This window comes from Triticum aestivum, chromosome 4A (genome assembly GCF_018294505.1).
Source record: "Triticum aestivum cultivar Chinese Spring chromosome 4A, IWGSC CS RefSeq v2.1, whole genome shotgun sequence".
Classification (NCBI taxonomy): Eukaryota; Viridiplantae; Streptophyta; class Magnoliopsida; order Poales; family Poaceae; genus Triticum; species Triticum aestivum.
Genome location: NC_057803.1, coordinates 115,827,551 through 115,845,222, shown reverse-complemented (window position 1 = coordinate 115,845,222; position 17,672 = coordinate 115,827,551). Strand labels below are relative to the sequence as shown.

Below are 17,672 nucleotides of genomic sequence, written 5' to 3'. Positions count from 1 at the left end.
GCGCCGCACCCTCTCCCTGCCTGCGCCTCCTGCGTCGCGGCCATCTCCTCCCTCTCCGCACTTCGCGGGCGTCTTGTCCTCCGCCGCAGCCCTCTCGAGATCCCCTCCGCCGCCGCGGCCCTGCCCCATTCCTCGTGGCCTCCTGCTCCTCTACGCCGCCTACTGCCAGGTTCTGCTCGCCCCCTCCCGGTCCACCCCTCCGCGGCCTACCTGCAGCACGCTGTCGGCCGTTCTCGCATGGAGAAGGCACAAGGGGCACCACCGTCGGCGCCGCGGCAGTCCAGTTCCACCACCGCTGGTAGGTCCTCTGCCAATACACCGACGAACTTGTGATCTTATATTCTTTTGATTCTACGGTTGATCTCAGCAATCACAAGGCCTGTGCTCATTTAGACCATGTAGCAGACAGCAATGCCCTACAACAGGGGCGGAGCTATAGGGTGGCCAGGGTGGGCCGCGGTCCACCCGGGGATTTTGGAGCAGCCTATATACCTATGGATATTTAACTGGGCCAAAAAAAAAGATGGCCCAATAATACTTACCTCTCCCGCTGCGACCAGCCCTCGTTCAGCCACAGCCCACGAGGCCACGACCTTCCACATCGAGCCAGAGGACGCCCTCGTCCCGACGACCGACGCCCTCACCTCCGCGGCGCCGCCGTTCCTCACGGCCTCGCCGGTCGCCGGCCCGAGCCCAGGCCGCCTCCCCTTCCCGCCCGGCACCCCTGCCCCTCGGCTCCACCGCTCCCCCGCGCCGCTGCCCTGCCCTTGTCCCGAGCCGCGGCCGCCTGGCCCTGCCGCCCGCCCGCCCCTGCCTCCGCCCCCTCTGCCCTCCCTGCAAAGCCGATGCCCGTCGCCGTCGGTGCCGCTCACCAGCCAGTCTCCGGCCATCCGGCGGCAGCATCGCAACAAGTGTGCAAATCAATTTAAGGTACCGAATCCCCCTATTTTTGACTTAGGGTTTGCTTTTTTGCACTATGCTATCATGAATTGATGAACACATACATAATTTTGCACATCATTTCTGCCTCAATTTGCTTTATTGATAGAAACTAAATTTTATTGCAGAATTTTTGAAGAATGAAGAGGGCCGGAGACATTGTTTCTCTTTCTAAGAGAGAAGCTATGAAGATAGGGAAGAAGAAGAAGGCAATGAATATGTAAGATGTGGCCGAAGAGCAAGCCGGAGAACTTGTGTGTATTTTTGGTTGTGATTGAAGAGCAAACTCAAGAACCAACAGTGTCTATGTCGAATGTGACCATATAGTTGCTACTTTCATGGCAATGCAAAAGCGTAGGCGAGAAACATAGTCTTTTCGAGCTTCTCAAGGTATGTACTATGGTCCATATAGTATGTACTATGTATGCTTCTTTATGCAAAACTTAAACTTAATTGAGAATTTTAGTGTGTTTATAAGACCATATTGATCTATTTCTATGTGATATTGGTAACTATTAGAACACCCACATGTCATATTTCTTGTAAAAAAAAATTGAGGGGTCGGACCACCCTGATGTCAAATGCTAGCTCCGCCACTGCCCTACAGGATTAGGATTTAGGGAGGCAAAAAAATGTCAGGATTATAGTTTTAAAAACCATGAAGAAACTTATGCAGTAGATGAGTATTGATTAGTACCATTCCATGAATAAAGGGCACAAGGCCATCCTTCCATTATCCTTGTCCATTTTGTAAAGTAAGTTAGGCGGCCACTACCGTTGAGAAGAAAACATAGATATGCCCCTTACAAAACTCTATGCTAGCTCCTGTGTTTTGTAGTATTGCGCTAAATTCTTTCTATCAACTGTTTGGATGACAATGTCCTAAGCAATCTGGATAAAAGTTAGCTGGAATGAACATGTGTAACTAAATCTAAATGCATATATACTTCGAGGAGGAGTTCAATCCATACAGCTGCATTGTTGCTATTTAATTTTTAAATTCTCAGCTATATGGAAATTGATACTTCTTTTCAGGTCTGTGCTGATATCAGAATAACAGTTACAAAGACCTGAAAATTTAATCATACAGTAATATGCGACCAGCATGCAGTTCTAATTTTAATTTGCTAGAGATTATTAGTTTTAGTTTGCAAGAAATATACTTATATGGGTTTTGCAAAATTCTTTCCAAGCTTATGAGGCCGTGAATCTCATGGACGAGGGCCTCGCCGCTTCCGAACCCGGCCCATCCGTCGCCAAGCGGGCTCGGTTTATGGGGCCGCACGCATCCAGTAGCTCAGGCGCTGACCCTGAGATGGAGATCCGAGCACTAGTCTCGATGGCCAGCGGACTCTACCCGTTGGCACGGGCGGAGGCGCTCAGCGGCCTCGCTGCGGTCCTCGAGAAGGTGAATGCCGGCGGCGGGGTTGTGGAGTGTTGCTACGCTTGCGCGGAGAAATTGCTGAGGGACGAGGACGAGGGTATCAGGTTGGCCGCTGTGCGATTGGTGAGATTTTGTCATTTATGGGTACTTATGTTTTCTTTTGTGCTACTGTATGCTTTTGAGAGTTACATATGAGGAATTGAGGAGATCTCCTGTCTTCGGTGGATAGGTTGGCCTTTGTGCGGAAAAGTTTGCCATGAGAAAGGAGTTGGGTGGTGATGGTGACCAAATGGACCGGGTTTTCCTACAGGTATGGTTTGCATTTCGCGCTGGATTTGGTGTTCATGAACGGTAGGATCAACTAGCTGAGTGTGGGCCTAATGTTAATGTGATACCGACATTTTTATTTAGCCTAATACTTCTGTTTCTATATGTCAATTCCAGGCTACTAAAGTTTGGAATGAATAGTTATACGACATGCCCATAACTGATACTGGGAGCGATGTTCTTGTTTTTTACTTGAAAAGACCTGTATTTTCGGCAATTTACCTTTCTGTTCTTATCACCAGAAATCCTTTTGACAAGGTGAAAGTACTCATGGCAAATGAGATTTACTACTGAAACATGCAGTTTGTGATGCACGCAATAAGAAAGATGCATCTAATCATGCTTGTGCATTTAATATTTGTAAGCAAGTTTTACTCCACTGACCACTGTAATGATAACTGCTTTGTTTGCCCTCTGGACTTCTCTATTCAGCTTAGCTCCATGGCTAGGGACATGTGTACAGAAGTAAGAATTGAAGCATTCAACGCACTTGCCAAAATGCAGAGAGTATCTGAAGGTGTTTTGCTTCAGTCACTGTCTAAGAAGATCATAAAAACTGACACTGGGAGTGCCTCTAGCATCAAAGGGAAAAAATTACCACCTAAATTATCATCCCCCTGTGCTGCTGGCATATTTGCACATGGGGTTGAAGATGAATTTTATCAGGTCAGGTCATTCTCTTATACCACATAATTCCCCTTAACGTCCCGTGTCTTTTGTTTATTGTTCTATATGTTCTCCCTACAGGTCCGAACAGTTGCATGTAAAACGCTGGGAGCTCTTGCAAAGCTTTCAAACCAATATGCACAGAAGGCCTTGGACTTGTTGATGGACATGATGAATGATGATACAGAAGCAGTTAGACTGCAAACTTTGCAGACGCTGTTTGATATTGCAACATATGGATGTTTGAGCATGCAGGAGAAGCACATGCACATGGTACTAATTATCAATATAATGTATCTCGTGTAAGCTAGATGTATGAATTGGTTCTTTATTTTTAGTTAACTGTGCTAGATGCTAAATTTGGTAATCTTATGCCTCCTGTTGCTTTTGCAGTTCCTTGGCATATTGATGGATCCCAATGTGGTAGTTCAAAATGCAGCACGCAAGATCCTAGGGTCAGTGAATCTGCCTAAACTTCAAATGTTTAAATCTGCACTTGATGGTCTCATTGCAGGTCTGGAGAAAAATCCGGAGGTATGTTAGTGCAGAACAATCACCATGCTTCACAATTATCTCTCCCCTTGCAATTCTGATCTTTGCTTGAACATTTTCTAGATGAATTATTCGTGTAGTCAATGTAACACAAAGCCTCAATTATCCTGCTAAATGTTAATTTGAGTTTCATTCAGTGTATAGAATATTGCTTACTCTATAATTATTTGAGGCTTTGAGCCTATGACTTCAATTTTGTGGTAACTGACTCTTTTCTTCTATGTTGCGACCATATTTATTATATGCAGGATCAAGATATATATGGCGTTCTGTTTTCCATTGGCAAGAATCATGGGAGCTTTTCAGCCAATATAGCCAAACATTTAGCCAAAGAGGTGTTTCTCCATTGCTTACTTCCAATTTTATCTACATGCTAATGTTCTATATAAATGTATGTTTTCACTTTCAGTATTGCTGCTGCACTGATTCTTTCTGTTTGCACAGTTCTTTCAAGTTCGGTATATACTAGAAAGGAGGTACTATCTCAATTCGGTAGGGTGTACCCATGTTCTTATTTTCTGTCAGTTGTATGGAGTTTGAGAATATTCCAATCTATCAACCTTAAATAATAACAATGAATGCATCTATATTTGCAGGCTGCTAAGTAATTTGTAACGATGAAGTCTACTCAACCCCAACTGTAGATTTCTTTTTTAGCCAAGTAACTTTAAGGATGTGTTGCATATTTACAGTTTGATTTAGGACAACTGAATCTGGAAGGCAAAGAGCATATTTAATTTATATATATTTTTAGAAGATCATATTAATATACATTCTCCTCATGAGTCAAATGTTTGAAGCCCTGTGTAATACCTATCCTATAAGATACACCTGATTATGTGGGCTTTGCACTGATGTGAACATCAAAGTTTGGTTGCTTGATAGTGCATATCGATGATGCCCAAACCTGTGACAAAAGATGGTACCTCCTGTTGAAGTATACCTGGTTCGCCCAACCTTCTCAATTAGTTCGGACTTTTGGGTGAACCGGCTGGTGCGTGAAACGTTACCCCTCCAGCTGAGATGGCAACAGTCAACAAAGTGCAAGTCAATAAAACAAAAAGGAGAAAAATCTATAACATTGTTTGGCGAGTACAAATTTGAGTTACTGCAGGTTTTTATAGACCGGAAAATATATAATGTCATTACAGTTGTTTGCTGATATCTAACACTTGTCTACAACATTTAGAAGACTACACATAGTTTATCATAAGTTCTTACCATTTGTTTTTCTAGGTTTCGTGAGGGAAAGAAGTATACTCCCTCATTTGAGAATGTATTCCCATTTTTTGACTTTCTGCTATCAATGTACCACCTCCGTCCTGGTTTATTGGTCCCCATTGTATTTTGTGCCAAATTTTGACCATAGATTAAACTAACAAAATATTCATGCATGTCACAAAAAATTATATCATTGAAAACTATGTTCAAATACGAATCCAACGATATAATTTTTGTTGACATGCATTAACATTTTTATTAGTTAAATGAAATCTTTGATCAAACTTTGACACAAATTACAAAGGGGACCAATAAACCTGTACGGAGGTAGTAAGACTGAAACCACAGTTTGAGACCACAATATGGTACGTGTTTTTTTCCAAAATTTGGATTTTGAGAATACCCAAGGCATGGCTTGACGCACTCTGTCAGATTATTTGTGGTCGCGTTGCCATGTGATCACTGTTAGCAGATTGTTTGAGCGGTCCTGGTAGCTCATTTATTTTGTAAAATAGAGATCATAGTAGACAGTATAGCAGGCATCGCACCAGCTGAGATTCCTTTCGTTAGATGATAAAATTTCATTGGAGCTGAGACTTGAGTTCTACAACGAGAGGTGCTTACAGTTTAGCATGGAAACAACTACAAAAATTCCGAGAATAGTAGAATACATCAGATCAAAGCCTTAGGCTTCCTCCCCTCAAAGGCCCCCTTGCTGTCAAAGAGACATTGTCTTCCATCATTCAGAAGGTTGATATTTGATACTGTTGCAGCGAGCAGCATAGTTCCTCTTGTTTGACTTCCCTTAAAACCTTCCTCAAGAGTGCACCAGAGTGTTCCATTTCTCCAACATTGTATCTTCTTTATTTGGGTTGTCGTCTTTTTCCAAATATCTCTTTAGCTGCACCGGGCATGGGCTGGCCCGCCACTTTTTACAGTTTTACATCAAGGCCAAGAAACAAAAATTTGCGAGGATATGGTCACGTACTAAGTATAAGCCATGATGGCAACTCATTTTATAGGTCTTCTGTATCTCTACCAACTGGATGAGAAAAAGTAATAGTTGTAGGAACATGAATAGCCAAGTCTATCACAAAGGTTGCACATAGCATATCTATTACATAGGTTGCACACTACATCCAGCTACTGATCGAGAGAGAGAAACCAATATTTTCGAATTAAAATATTAGAAGATAATGATATGTCAATATAGTCAAACATTGGAAAAATAATCCCTTGAAGATTGGGCTGCAGTAACTGCAGAAGATATGGAATTATTTTCATCTTTGTTAATTAGATTCTTTCTGTTCCATCTTATACTATCTTAGTAGACCAGATCTTGTCCATTCAAACACATGGTCAAATTTCATAGGGAGACATATATGTTATATAGACACAACTTCTATACAGAGTCACGTATCTATAAACAAGCAGGATATGAACCAAGAACTTTTGAGATTTAAATAATAACGACCAAACATATGTATTTATAGACGCAAGTATAATGATAACATTTTAATTGTAGGTATTAATGAAGTTATGATAACATCGTAATGGAACTAGTTTGGACAGACACATCTTCCAATCAAGGAGTCACGTTGTTTTTGACCTACATGCTACATTAAAGTAAGCAGATTATGCCTCATTTTCACATTAGCATGGAAATCAATTCATGTACATTTATTTAGCTTCAGAGGCACCAATGGCATTGCAATCTGCAGGAAACTTTCTACGAAGAAACAAATGTTAACCATTGTTTGCATCAAAACGAAACATCCATTTTGATGGCTAATTATTAGTCTGCGAACAATCCATCATGTTTTCATCTAAGTATCAAAGTGGCTTGCATTTCTAACCTACCCCTCCCAGTCTCTCCTTTCACTCCCTTCTTCTTGACTTCTTCCACGTGATCGGTGGCTCAGCGTCACAGCAGGGTGGGGGGTGATATCAAGCGTGGACATGCAGATTTCTCTGTGGAGTACAAATATCATAAACCGAACACAAGGTGTGTGAAAAGAGTATCTATGGATATCTTAGTATACTATAAGAATGGAGCATTGGTAAAAAAAATCAAATAAATTACTGTAACTTGCTTGATATGGGCAATCTAACTCAGTAAGCAAATTTTGCAAAATTCCACGAAGTTCAACCAAGATGTGTACCTAGTAGATTCACAGAAAAATGAGAAATAGTTCTATCAGAACAGAAGTTGCATATGTATGCCACGTAATCACTGAGTTTGTAGGGAAACTCCTTTGAAAAGTCAAAATCACCAATAGAGCATCATCTATAAATGGTAATCTGTTAGTAGGGTGATAATGATAGTGTCTGAGTCCACAGCAGATAGATACACTCCAGATGATCTCCTCTTTGTAGCCAAATCAGTAAGAGCAACAAATAGACTATCCATTCTTCCATATGCTAGCATGCTTTTCTAATTAAGACCATAGATCACAAAACCATATCTATTATGCAATAAAAGCCTAAAACAGAGCCTACTTGTAAGGAGAAACACACCGCTGCTTGCTCATAGCCTCATACACCTTTTGCACATCATAATGGTTTGTCTGTCTAGATATCACATTGCCTACAATATATTAAAACAATAGGCAGGGTTGTCAGTGAGGAACATGCCTACATTATTCTGTGCTCAAACTGCCCCAAATCAATGTGAAGTGCGAGCCAAATCAGATGAACAGAGGATGCATCACAACACTACTAGTTTAGGGATCTTACTGATTCAAAGAAATGCCGACAGCAGTTTGCAGATTAACATGATGTGTCTTTCTCAACTGCATTATCATTGAATAATTTCTGGCACACGTAATTTCCTTTCTCTTTAGGGGTATTATGACCTGAGATGGTGTGTTCAGTATGTGAGGTACAGTCTCACTTCTCTTTAGATCCAATAGCAAAAAAGAACACCTAGCAGCATGCCATGCACACACACTTGGTTTGCAAATAACTTTTAACATATTAAAATCAGCTTTATTTAAGTTCCTGCTTATCCTCCTTAGGCCCAACTGTTTGAGGAATGAGCATAAGCAAACAATTTGGTGAAAAGAATTTGAATATTAATTCCACTGACCAACCATATTTTCTCACTTTAGCCTTTTGTTATTCTTAACATACAAGGACTTCGGACTTGTTTTTATGCGTAGGTAGAGTAATATCTTCATTTGCTACATTTATAGTAACATTTCTTTTGGATTTTTTATGAAGTTTTGTTATATCCCTTGATGCTGTATTATCTATGACATAGATCAATATGGCATCTGATGGAGAGCTGATCTTGGATAAACCTAGAATCAAAGCATTGTTAATGGTGTCTGTCTTGGCTGCTTATGATGATAAAGACAAAAAACTGGATATACCCGCAGTTATATTATCACATGCAATTCCCCTATTTGGGATGATCTCGTGTGCACTAGCCGAAGATGAACAGGATTCACTCTTATCCTACTTGTATCATCAAGCTGGAATGCAGTTTTGGGAAAAGAAGTTAGTGTCTGTAGAAGGTGGAGATTATGAATGTTTCAGTGTTGAAACTGTGGGAGGAACTCATGCACAGGTAGAAACGACTGGAAAAACAACCAAGTACTTAGATGAAGTTGTGATAATGCAATCGACAAGGCTCATATTAGAAACAGTTAAAGGAGCCTGGGCTGTGATAAAGCCGTGCAGTATAGGAAAAGTTCAAAGTACTCTGAGGTATGACTTATTATATTCCGTTCTTTCCCATGCAACCAATCTTTCATGCTATTGTTTGTGATTACTTCAACTTCTTTTGATTGTCTTTATTATAGAACATGCAAAGAAGAAGTCAATATCTTAGCTGTAAATTCTTCTGGATCAACTAGTGCGGTCTTGAGCTTTGTATGCGACTATCTTGATGCAGTACAGCTCATTGTTGAAATATGGTGGTTCATTCAGTTGGATGATTCTCATGCTTTTGGCCCCACATCACTTGATATTTTGCTTGAGAAGTTGGATACATCTGTGAGAAGGATGAAATGTTGTTATGCTGGATTGCATAGAGAACTGGAGGTTCAAGTCTTGGAGTTTGCTTTGTTAGCTATTTTATGTAGACTGTCTGAGTTTGGAACATGTTCAAAATTAGTGCTAGATAAGTTGCATTGGATAATTAATCACATTGATGGTCTGTGTGCCGATGGATCCTATGAGCTTTCCAACTTCAGTAAAGAAGTTAAGAAAGTGTTTGATGGTAACTTTATCGACGGCACTCCTATTGTCAACATTTGCACCTTTCTTGATATCTTTGATCTAAAACCAGCAAGAGATTTTGAAATGCTTAATGCTACAACTGCTGTGCTGCAAGTCCGGGATACAGATTCTGAAAATCCGTTATCATACGTTTATGGATTACCCGTGGGCGTGACCTTTGACATGTCTCTGTGCAATACCTCTAGTCATGATAGAATATGGCTCCGCATGGTTGCTGGTCAGTCCGTCCAACATGTCTTCTTAGACTTGTCTTGTTTTGAGGGCAATGATAAGATGAAGAGCTGCTCCAGAGTCATTCCTTTCTATGCTACCCCAATGGCATGTTCATTTGTTATGAGGGCATGCTTGGTAATTGAATGCCCATTTGGAAGTATCGGCACTCACCAGGAAGGACATGGAGGGCCAAGAGATTGTGTAGTCCAACTATGTGATGAATTGGATGTCTACTTTGTTAGTGCTGATACCGAGCAAAGGCAATGGTCGAAATGATAGTGGTCATGTGCAGCAAGTTCTTCAGCATGCCTCCTTTGATCGAGTGCACCATTGTGTTCTAACATCAACTGTGATCAAGTAATATGCGCAAGCAGTTAAGATGCCAGTAGTGACTAATGAGGAGTTTCATATGATTAGTTGTTTCACTGTAGCATCAGATCAAACTCTGATTAGTTGTTTTCTCTAAGAATCGAGAATTTTTCTATGGCATGTGACCAGAAGGAATGTTGTCTCATAGCCGATATAGTACTAGCAAGAACTCTGGATAAAGAATTCGGCTGCGCTGATATTTTGGTAGCAGTAAGCAGGAACAAAGCAGTTACCCGACCACTAAGATGTGTTGCTGTTGCTAGGGTATGTTTACTTCGCGCCGTATGTATATGCAAGGGTTTGGCATATGACTGAAGAATTGAAAATTCTGTGAATTTTATGAGGCTGCTGAATTAGAGGCTGCAGAGGCCAATGTTAACCTTGTGCACGTATGATTTGTGTGTCTAATGTGAGTTCTGCACTTCTGCGCCTGGGAGAGGTTCCCCGTTAGTGTAAATTTGGACTTACCATACGATGTGCCGCATGACAGCGGCTTGTTTGCTGTGTGTTTATTTGTCGAAAGTACTGCTGGTGTCTTGTTTCTTGACATTAGTGATGTCAACGCTTTTATATTGCTCTTATATTTCTTTACGGAGGGAGTACATATACATGCCCATCAACTGCACTTGCGATCTCGTATGTTGATCTGTTCATTTCCACTGAATCCTTAGTTGATTCTATATTTTTTGTTATTGGCCTAGAAAAAAGTTGTTTTGTGAAAATATCCATGCGGACGATCGAGGACAAGGGTGAAAATATCCAAGACAAAGCTAAAGATTACCATGGACAAAAGTTTAGTAGGATATGATGAACTAAGAAGAATTGATTCCCTTGGTACACGAAACCTCTGATTACAACCTCAGGACAAAGCTGCGAACCGAACATGGTCGGTCGTTCTATCTATCTCCTGTCAGCGAGAAGCCGAGAACAGAACGGACAGATACGATCTTCTTCCTTCTTCCTCGTCGCGCATGCAGATTGCGGCTCCGTAATCTCGTCGAGGGCGGCACGGTCTCTCCTCAGTACCTCCCGGCGCATGGCATAGTACTCCTCGCTGCGGCGGCGGCCTCCCCACAGGTGCTTCTGCTCGATGGCCTTCGCCTCGTGCATCTCCACCCGGCGGCCGGACTCGCTGTCCCCTGCCGCGCTGCTCTTCCCGGCGGCGGTTACGGGCTTCAAAGGCGCCTCCGTGGACGCGAGGGGGTGAACCTTCACGGCGGTGCTGCTCCGCCGAGCTTCCACGAGCCCCGATCGCTTATGCGCGGCCATCCATTGGCTCTTCTTGGCCTCGAAAGCCGACGATAGTTCCTCCACTGCCGCCCGCATCCTGCGTCTGTGTCTGTCTCGCGCGTCATCGTTCCAACAGGGATGTGGAACGCCGCCTGATCGCTGCTTCGCCTCCGCGATCAGCCGTTTCTGCTCCTCGACCCACTCCCGCTTCGCGGCCTCGTTAGCCAGCGCTTCGCGGCGATCCCTCCGGCGAGTCCGCCATGTGCGTGGTCGCGGCCTCAGCGAAGCGATCAGCTGATCGTACTCTTCCTTTCTCTTTCTCCTCTCGATCTCGCGCGCTTCCTCCGGGGACGGGACGTGCGCGCGGCGGCGCAACCAGCTCGGCATCAACGCGAGGGACGCCATTGCTAGTGCAGATTGCAGACTCGATCGGGTGATACGCTCTTTCTCCTGGATACGCTCGACTTATATGGTGGATACCTGATATGGCAAGCCGTCTTGCGGTCGAGCGTTCAAGCCGTGTCCGAGCCAGGGACAGTTAGTAGTGCGTTGATCCAACGCTTAGTACTGTATAAGTACGTCTCGCTGGACATTTCGGAGTCGGAGGTAAAATTTCGTGTTTTGACTTTTTTGACGTAGTTTTACAGGATCTGACCTCGGTTTGATTTTTTTAGAGCTGCCCCTTCTCCTACCGCCGGGACCCCGACGGTAAGTTAAGGACAGTTCCCATCAACCAACCGTTTCTGATCTGACGTGTCCTAACTGCACTATCGCCGGGATAGATCCTGATAGGATAGCTAAAGTTACCGTCGCCGGGGTGGCGGTAGGGTGTGCTAGGCTTGCGTGAGCGCAAGCTTGCTATGACAGAAAATGAGACTATTTTGCGGTAGGTATTCACACTCTACTGCCACACCTAGCAGCGGTAGGGCGTGCCAGGCGTGGCAGCGGTCTGTCATAACAAATGGGGTGTTTCATGTGGTAAGTTCTCACAGCCTACCGCTAGGCATCCGGCGGTAAATGTGAGAACCTACCGCCGTGATTGCTGGCGGTAGGGTCCTCTCTCACTTATTTTTCTACAAGAACTTGATTATTTGAATTACAAATATGACATTGATAGATAAACACACATTGGCAAATGCTGAAATTTTGTTTATTTTGGGCCAGCCCAATAGCAGTTTCAGAAATTCCTAATAAATCCTGGAGGCCCATGCAGCCCATACATGCAAGGTAAGAGGTGGAACTAAAGTTTAGTCTCACATTGCTAGTTTGGTGGGAGTTGGACCTCGTTATAAGGGAGGATGTTTCCCCACATGTATGAGCATGAGAATAAGAGAGACATTCACGCGCGCTCCTCCTCCACCCGCCTCGTCACGACGCGCCGCGGGTTGCGGGAATGAGCCGATGTTTAAATTTTTGCCACGCACGGCGGATATACAGACGGTCACACGGGAGCTAAAACGTTTTTGCTGTAGTGGAGATTGAATCCGAACGGCGCACCTGTTCGCTTCGTCTCTATCTGTTGTTTCACCTCTCGTCGCCTCTTTCTCCTGTGCCTATATAAGAGAGGTCATTCCTCTTTAGAGAGACACATCAGAAGACCATCTTCCTCTCGCCACCAAGTTCCTGAGCACTGCGTTGCTGCTGCAATCTTCCCCATCCCGGCTTGCGGCATGCACCGCAGGTCGGGACAGTAGGCCTCCGGAACCCACCTCTTTGAGTCTTGTACGGGAGAAGGGTGATAAGGTTTTTGGGGAGCGCGCTACGCGACTACTGACTTTTTCGTCACGGACGCCTCGGACTCCGACGACTACTTCCCCGACGACGACTTCTTCCCCGACATCGACAACCTCTTCGACGACATGGCTGGCGAGGACCCCGACCCCAAGACCAGTGCTTCCCCTGTTGTACGTACGTGTTCATACTTTCTCTGTTTGAAGTTCTACCACACTTTCTTGCTTTAGTGTCTGCTCTAGATTTGTTTGGTTCTAGTTCATATATGCAGATGCTATTTACCCTCTCTCTGTCAGATTGCATGCCTTGCTTGATCTCTGCTATATTAGTCATGCTTTATCTAGTATTTCTGTTAATAAAATCATATGGTAAACTGCTCATATTTCCAACAATCCAAAAACCTTATTATAGGCAATTTACCCCGAGTGGTTTTGCTGCTTCCATGAGACCTCCTATGTTTGAGGGTATTCACTATAAGAGGTGGCGTGTAAGAGCAGTCTTATGGTTTTAAACCATGAGTTGGCATGCTCTTGGCAAACCTGAAGGAGAGTATGATGCTCAACGGGAATAAGCTTTTCAGAAAATGAATACCTTGTTTAAGGCTGCTCTCTTAAGCGTTCTTGGTGAGAACATAGTTGATGCTTATGCGTCAATTGACAATGAAAAAGATATGTGGGATGCACTCGAGACCAAGTTTGGGGTCTCGGATGCCGGCACGGAGCTGTACATCATGGAATAATTCCGTGGTTGAGCAAGCTCACGAGATACAGTCATTTGCTAAAGAACTTGAGCACTTCAATTGTATGCTACCAAACAAGTTTGTTGCCGGAGGCATCATCACTAAGCTTCCACCTTCGTGGAGGAACTTTGCTACCTTACTGAAACACAAGAGACAGGAGTTTTCCATTCCGGATCTCATTGGTACTCTTGATGTGGAAGAAAAGGCGAGAGCAAAAGACACACGTGCTCGAGGTATTGAGGGAGGATCTAGTACCAATTTGGTACCGAAGAAAAATTTCCAGTCCCACAAGTTCAAGAATAAGGGCAAGTTTGATGGTAAAGCAACATGTGATGGGAAGAACAAGGTTGTACAACACACCAACTTCAAGAAGAAGAAGAATGACACGAAGAAAGGTGTTTGTCATGTGTGCGGAGATCCTGACCATTGTGCTCCTAGTTGCCCTAATCTTGGAAAAGGCGGCAAGACCGCTAATGCTGTCATTGGTGACACTGACATGAAGGTTGCTGGGTATGGTATATTTTTCACTATTCTTTCAGTATGTTATTCTCCTGATTGGTTGATTGACACGGGTGCTAATGTGCATGCATGCAGTGATATTTCCATGTTTTCGTCTTATCAGACCGTAGGGACTTCAACTGTGCTAATGGGAAACGGTTCAAGTGCTTCTATTCGTGGTGTTGGCATGGTCGGTCTGAAGTTTACTTTGGGGAAAATCGCGTGGCTGAAAAACGTGCATTATGTCCCCTCCGTCAATAAAAATCTTGTTAGCGGATCTCTTCTGTGTAGAGATGGCTACAAGCTTGTCTTTGAGTCGAATAAATTTGTAATATCCAAGTATGGAACTTTTTTTTGGTAAAAGCTATGAGTCAGGAGGCCTGTTTCGTTTAGCCTTATCAGATGTTTGCAATAAAGTTGGTAATCATGTTTGCAACAATAGTGAATCAAATGTGTGGCATTCACGTCTTTGTCATGTTAACTTTGGTTGCATGTCGCGACTAGCGAATTTGAACTTAACCCCTAGTTTCATCACTGTCAAGGGATCTAAGTGTCAAGTGTGTGTGCAAGCTAAGCAACCTCGTAAGTCTCATACGACTACAGAAATAAGAAATCTTGCACCACTAGAGCTCATACATTCAGATTTTTGTGAAATGAATGGTGTGTTGACAAAAGCTGGAAAGAAGTATTTTATGACGTTAATTGATGACTCCACTAGATAATACCATGTGTATCTTCTGAAATCTAAGGATGAGGCTTTGAACTATTTCAAGATCTATAAAGCTGAAGCGGAAAACCAACTTGATCGAAAGATCAAGAGGCTTAGGTCCGATCGTGGTGGAGAGTATTTCTCAAATGAATTTGATTCTTTTTGTGTGGAACATGGTATAATCCATGAGAGGACGCCTCCCTATTCACCTCAGTCAAATGGGGTAGCCGAAAGAAAGAAACGTAATCTAACTGATTTGGTTAACGCCATGTTAGACACATCGGGTCTCTCCAAGCCATGGTGGGGGAGGCGATATTAACTGCATGTCATGTCCTAAACCGAGTTCCCACAAAGAACAAAGAGATAATTCCATTCGAGGAATGGGAGAGTAAAAGGTTAAAGCTCTCTTATCTACGAACCTGGGGTTGTTTGGCGAAAGTCAATGTGCCAATTCCAAAGAAGCGCAAGCTGGGACCAAAAACTATGGATTGTGTTTTCCTGGGATATGCTTTTCATAGCATTGGCTGTAGATTCTTGGTTGTAAAATCTGAGGTATCTGACATGCATGTCGGTACAATCATGGAGTCTAATGATGCGATTTTATTTGAAGATATCTTTCCCATGAAGGATATTTCTACCTCATCAAATCAGGAGATGCCTAGTACATCAAATCAGTAATTAGTTACAATGACTGAACCTACCATTTCGATGGAACACTTTGAAAATTCTGTGGAGGAGAACAATGAAGTTCCTACCAGGAGCAAGAGACGGAGGACTGCAAAGTCCTTTGGTGATGATTTTCTTGTGTATCTCATAGATGACACTCCCAGTTCTATTTCAGAGACATATGCATCTGAGGCTGCTGACTACTGGAAGGAAGCGGTTCGTAGTGAGATGGATTCCATCTTGGCAAATGAAATATGGGAGATAATTGATCGTCCTTATGGGTGCAAACCTATAGGGTGCAAATGGGTATTCAAGAAGAAGCCTAGGCCTGATGGTATGATGTCTACTACACAACCTTTTTCTTGTAGACGTTGTTGGGCCTCCAAGTGCAGAGGTTTGTAGGACAATAGCAAATTTCCCTCAAGTGGATGACCTAAGGTTTATCAATCCGTGGGAGGCGTAGGATGAAGATGGTCTCTCTCAAACAACCCTGCAACCAAATAACAAAGAGTTTTTTGTGTCCCCAACACACCCAATACAATGGTAAATTGTATAGGTGCACTAGTTCGGCGAAGAGATGGTGATACAAGTGCAATATGGATGGTAGATATAGGTTTTTGTAATCTGAAAATATAAAAACAGCAAGGTAACTAATGATAAAAGTGAGCGAAAACGGTATTGCGATGCTTGGAAATAAGGCCTAGGGTTCATACTTTCACTAGTGCGAGTTCTCTCAACAATAATAACATAATTGGATCATATAACTATCCCTCAACATGCAACAAAGAGTCACTCCAAAGTCACTAATAGTAGAGAACAAACAAAGAGATTATGGTAGGGTACGAAACCACCTCAAAGTTATTCTTTCCGATCGATCTATTCAAGAGTTCATACTAGAATAACACCTTAAGACACAAATCAACCAAAACCCTAATGTCACCTAGATACTCCAATGTCACCTCAAGTATCCGTGGGTATGATTATACGATATGCATCACACAATCTCAGATTCATCTATTCAACCAACACAAAGAACTTCAAAGAGTGCCCCAAAGTTTCTACCGGAGAGTCAAGACGAAAACGTGTGTCAACCCCTATGCATAAGTTCACAAGGTCACGGAACTCGCAAGTTGATCACCAAAACATACATCAAGTGGATCACGTGATATCCCATTGTCACCACAGATAAGCACATGCAAGACATACATCAAGTGTTCTCAAATCCTTAAAGACTCAACCCAATCAGATAACTTCAAAGGGAAAGCTCAATTCATCACAAGAGAGTAGAGGGGGAGAAACATCATAAGATCCAACTATAATAACAAAGCTCGCGATACATCAAGATCGTGCCAACTCAAGAACACGAAAGAGAGAGAGAGAGAGAGATCAAACACATAGCTACTGGTACATACCCTCAGCCCCGAGGGAGAACTACTCCCTCCTCGTCATGGAGAGTGTCGGGATGATGAAGATGGCCACCTGAGAGGGATTCCCCCCTCCGGCAGGGTGCCGGAACGGGTCTAGATTGGTTTTCGGTGGCTACGGAGGATTCTGGCGGCGGAACTCCCGATCTAGGTTTCTTCCTGGAAGTTTTGGGTTATATAAGAGGTGTTGGAGTCGGGAACAAGGAAGGGGGGTCTCCGGGCTGTCCACGAGGCAGGGGGCGCGCCCAGGGGGGTGGGTGCGCCCCCACCCTCCTGGGCAGCCCGGGACTCTTCTGGTCCATCTTCGATGCTCCGTGGGCTTCTTCTGTTCCAAAAATAAGCTCCGTCAATTTTCAGGTCAATTGGACTCTGTTTGGTTTTCCTTTTCTGCGATACTCAAAAACAAGGAAAAAACGGAAACTGGCACTAGGCTCTAGGTTAATAGATTAGTCCCAAAAATCATATAAAATAGCATATAAAACATCCAAGGTTGATAATATAATAACATGGAACAATCAAAAATTATAGATACGTTGGAGACGTATCAAGCATCCCCAAGCTTAATTCCTGCTCATCCTCGAGTAGGTAAATGATAAAAACAGAATTTTTGATGTGGAATGCTACCTAACATAATCATCAATATAATCTTCTTTATTGTGGCAAGAATATTCAGATCCATAAGATTCAAGACAAAAGTTTAATATTGACATAAAAATAATAATACTTCAAGCACACTAATAAAGTAATCATGTCTTCTCA

At 43.1% G+C, this 17,672-nt stretch overlaps 1 protein-coding gene across 3 annotated transcripts; it reads left to right on the top strand.

The window, feature by feature from the left end:
• Nucleotides 1-561: 561 nt before the first annotated feature.
• Nucleotides 562-10,520, top strand: LOC123085499 (protein SIEL). 3 transcript variants are annotated; one of them, XM_044507141.1, is made up of 11 exons: nucleotides 562-930; nucleotides 1,068-1,329; nucleotides 2,133-2,446; nucleotides 2,553-2,633; nucleotides 3,083-3,316; nucleotides 3,398-3,589; nucleotides 3,710-3,850; nucleotides 4,117-4,203; nucleotides 4,313-4,360; nucleotides 8,352-8,800; nucleotides 8,896-10,520. In XM_044507141.1, exons 3-11 carry the CDS (start codon nucleotides 2,153-2,155, stop codon nucleotides 9,821-9,823), a joined length of 2,454 nt encoding a protein of 817 aa, XP_044363076.1. In that variant the 5' UTR covers nucleotides 562-930; nucleotides 1,068-1,329; nucleotides 2,133-2,152; the 3' UTR covers nucleotides 9,824-10,520. The 3 variants fall into 3 exon arrangements, with proteins under 3 accessions (XP_044363076.1, XP_044363077.1, XP_044363078.1); XM_044507142.1 differs by lacking the exon at nucleotides 4,313-4,360; XM_044507143.1 differs by lacking the exons at nucleotides 562-930; nucleotides 1,068-1,329 and having other exon boundaries at nucleotides 2,133-2,427.
• The last annotated feature ends 7,152 nt before the right edge of the window (nucleotides 10,521-17,672 follow it).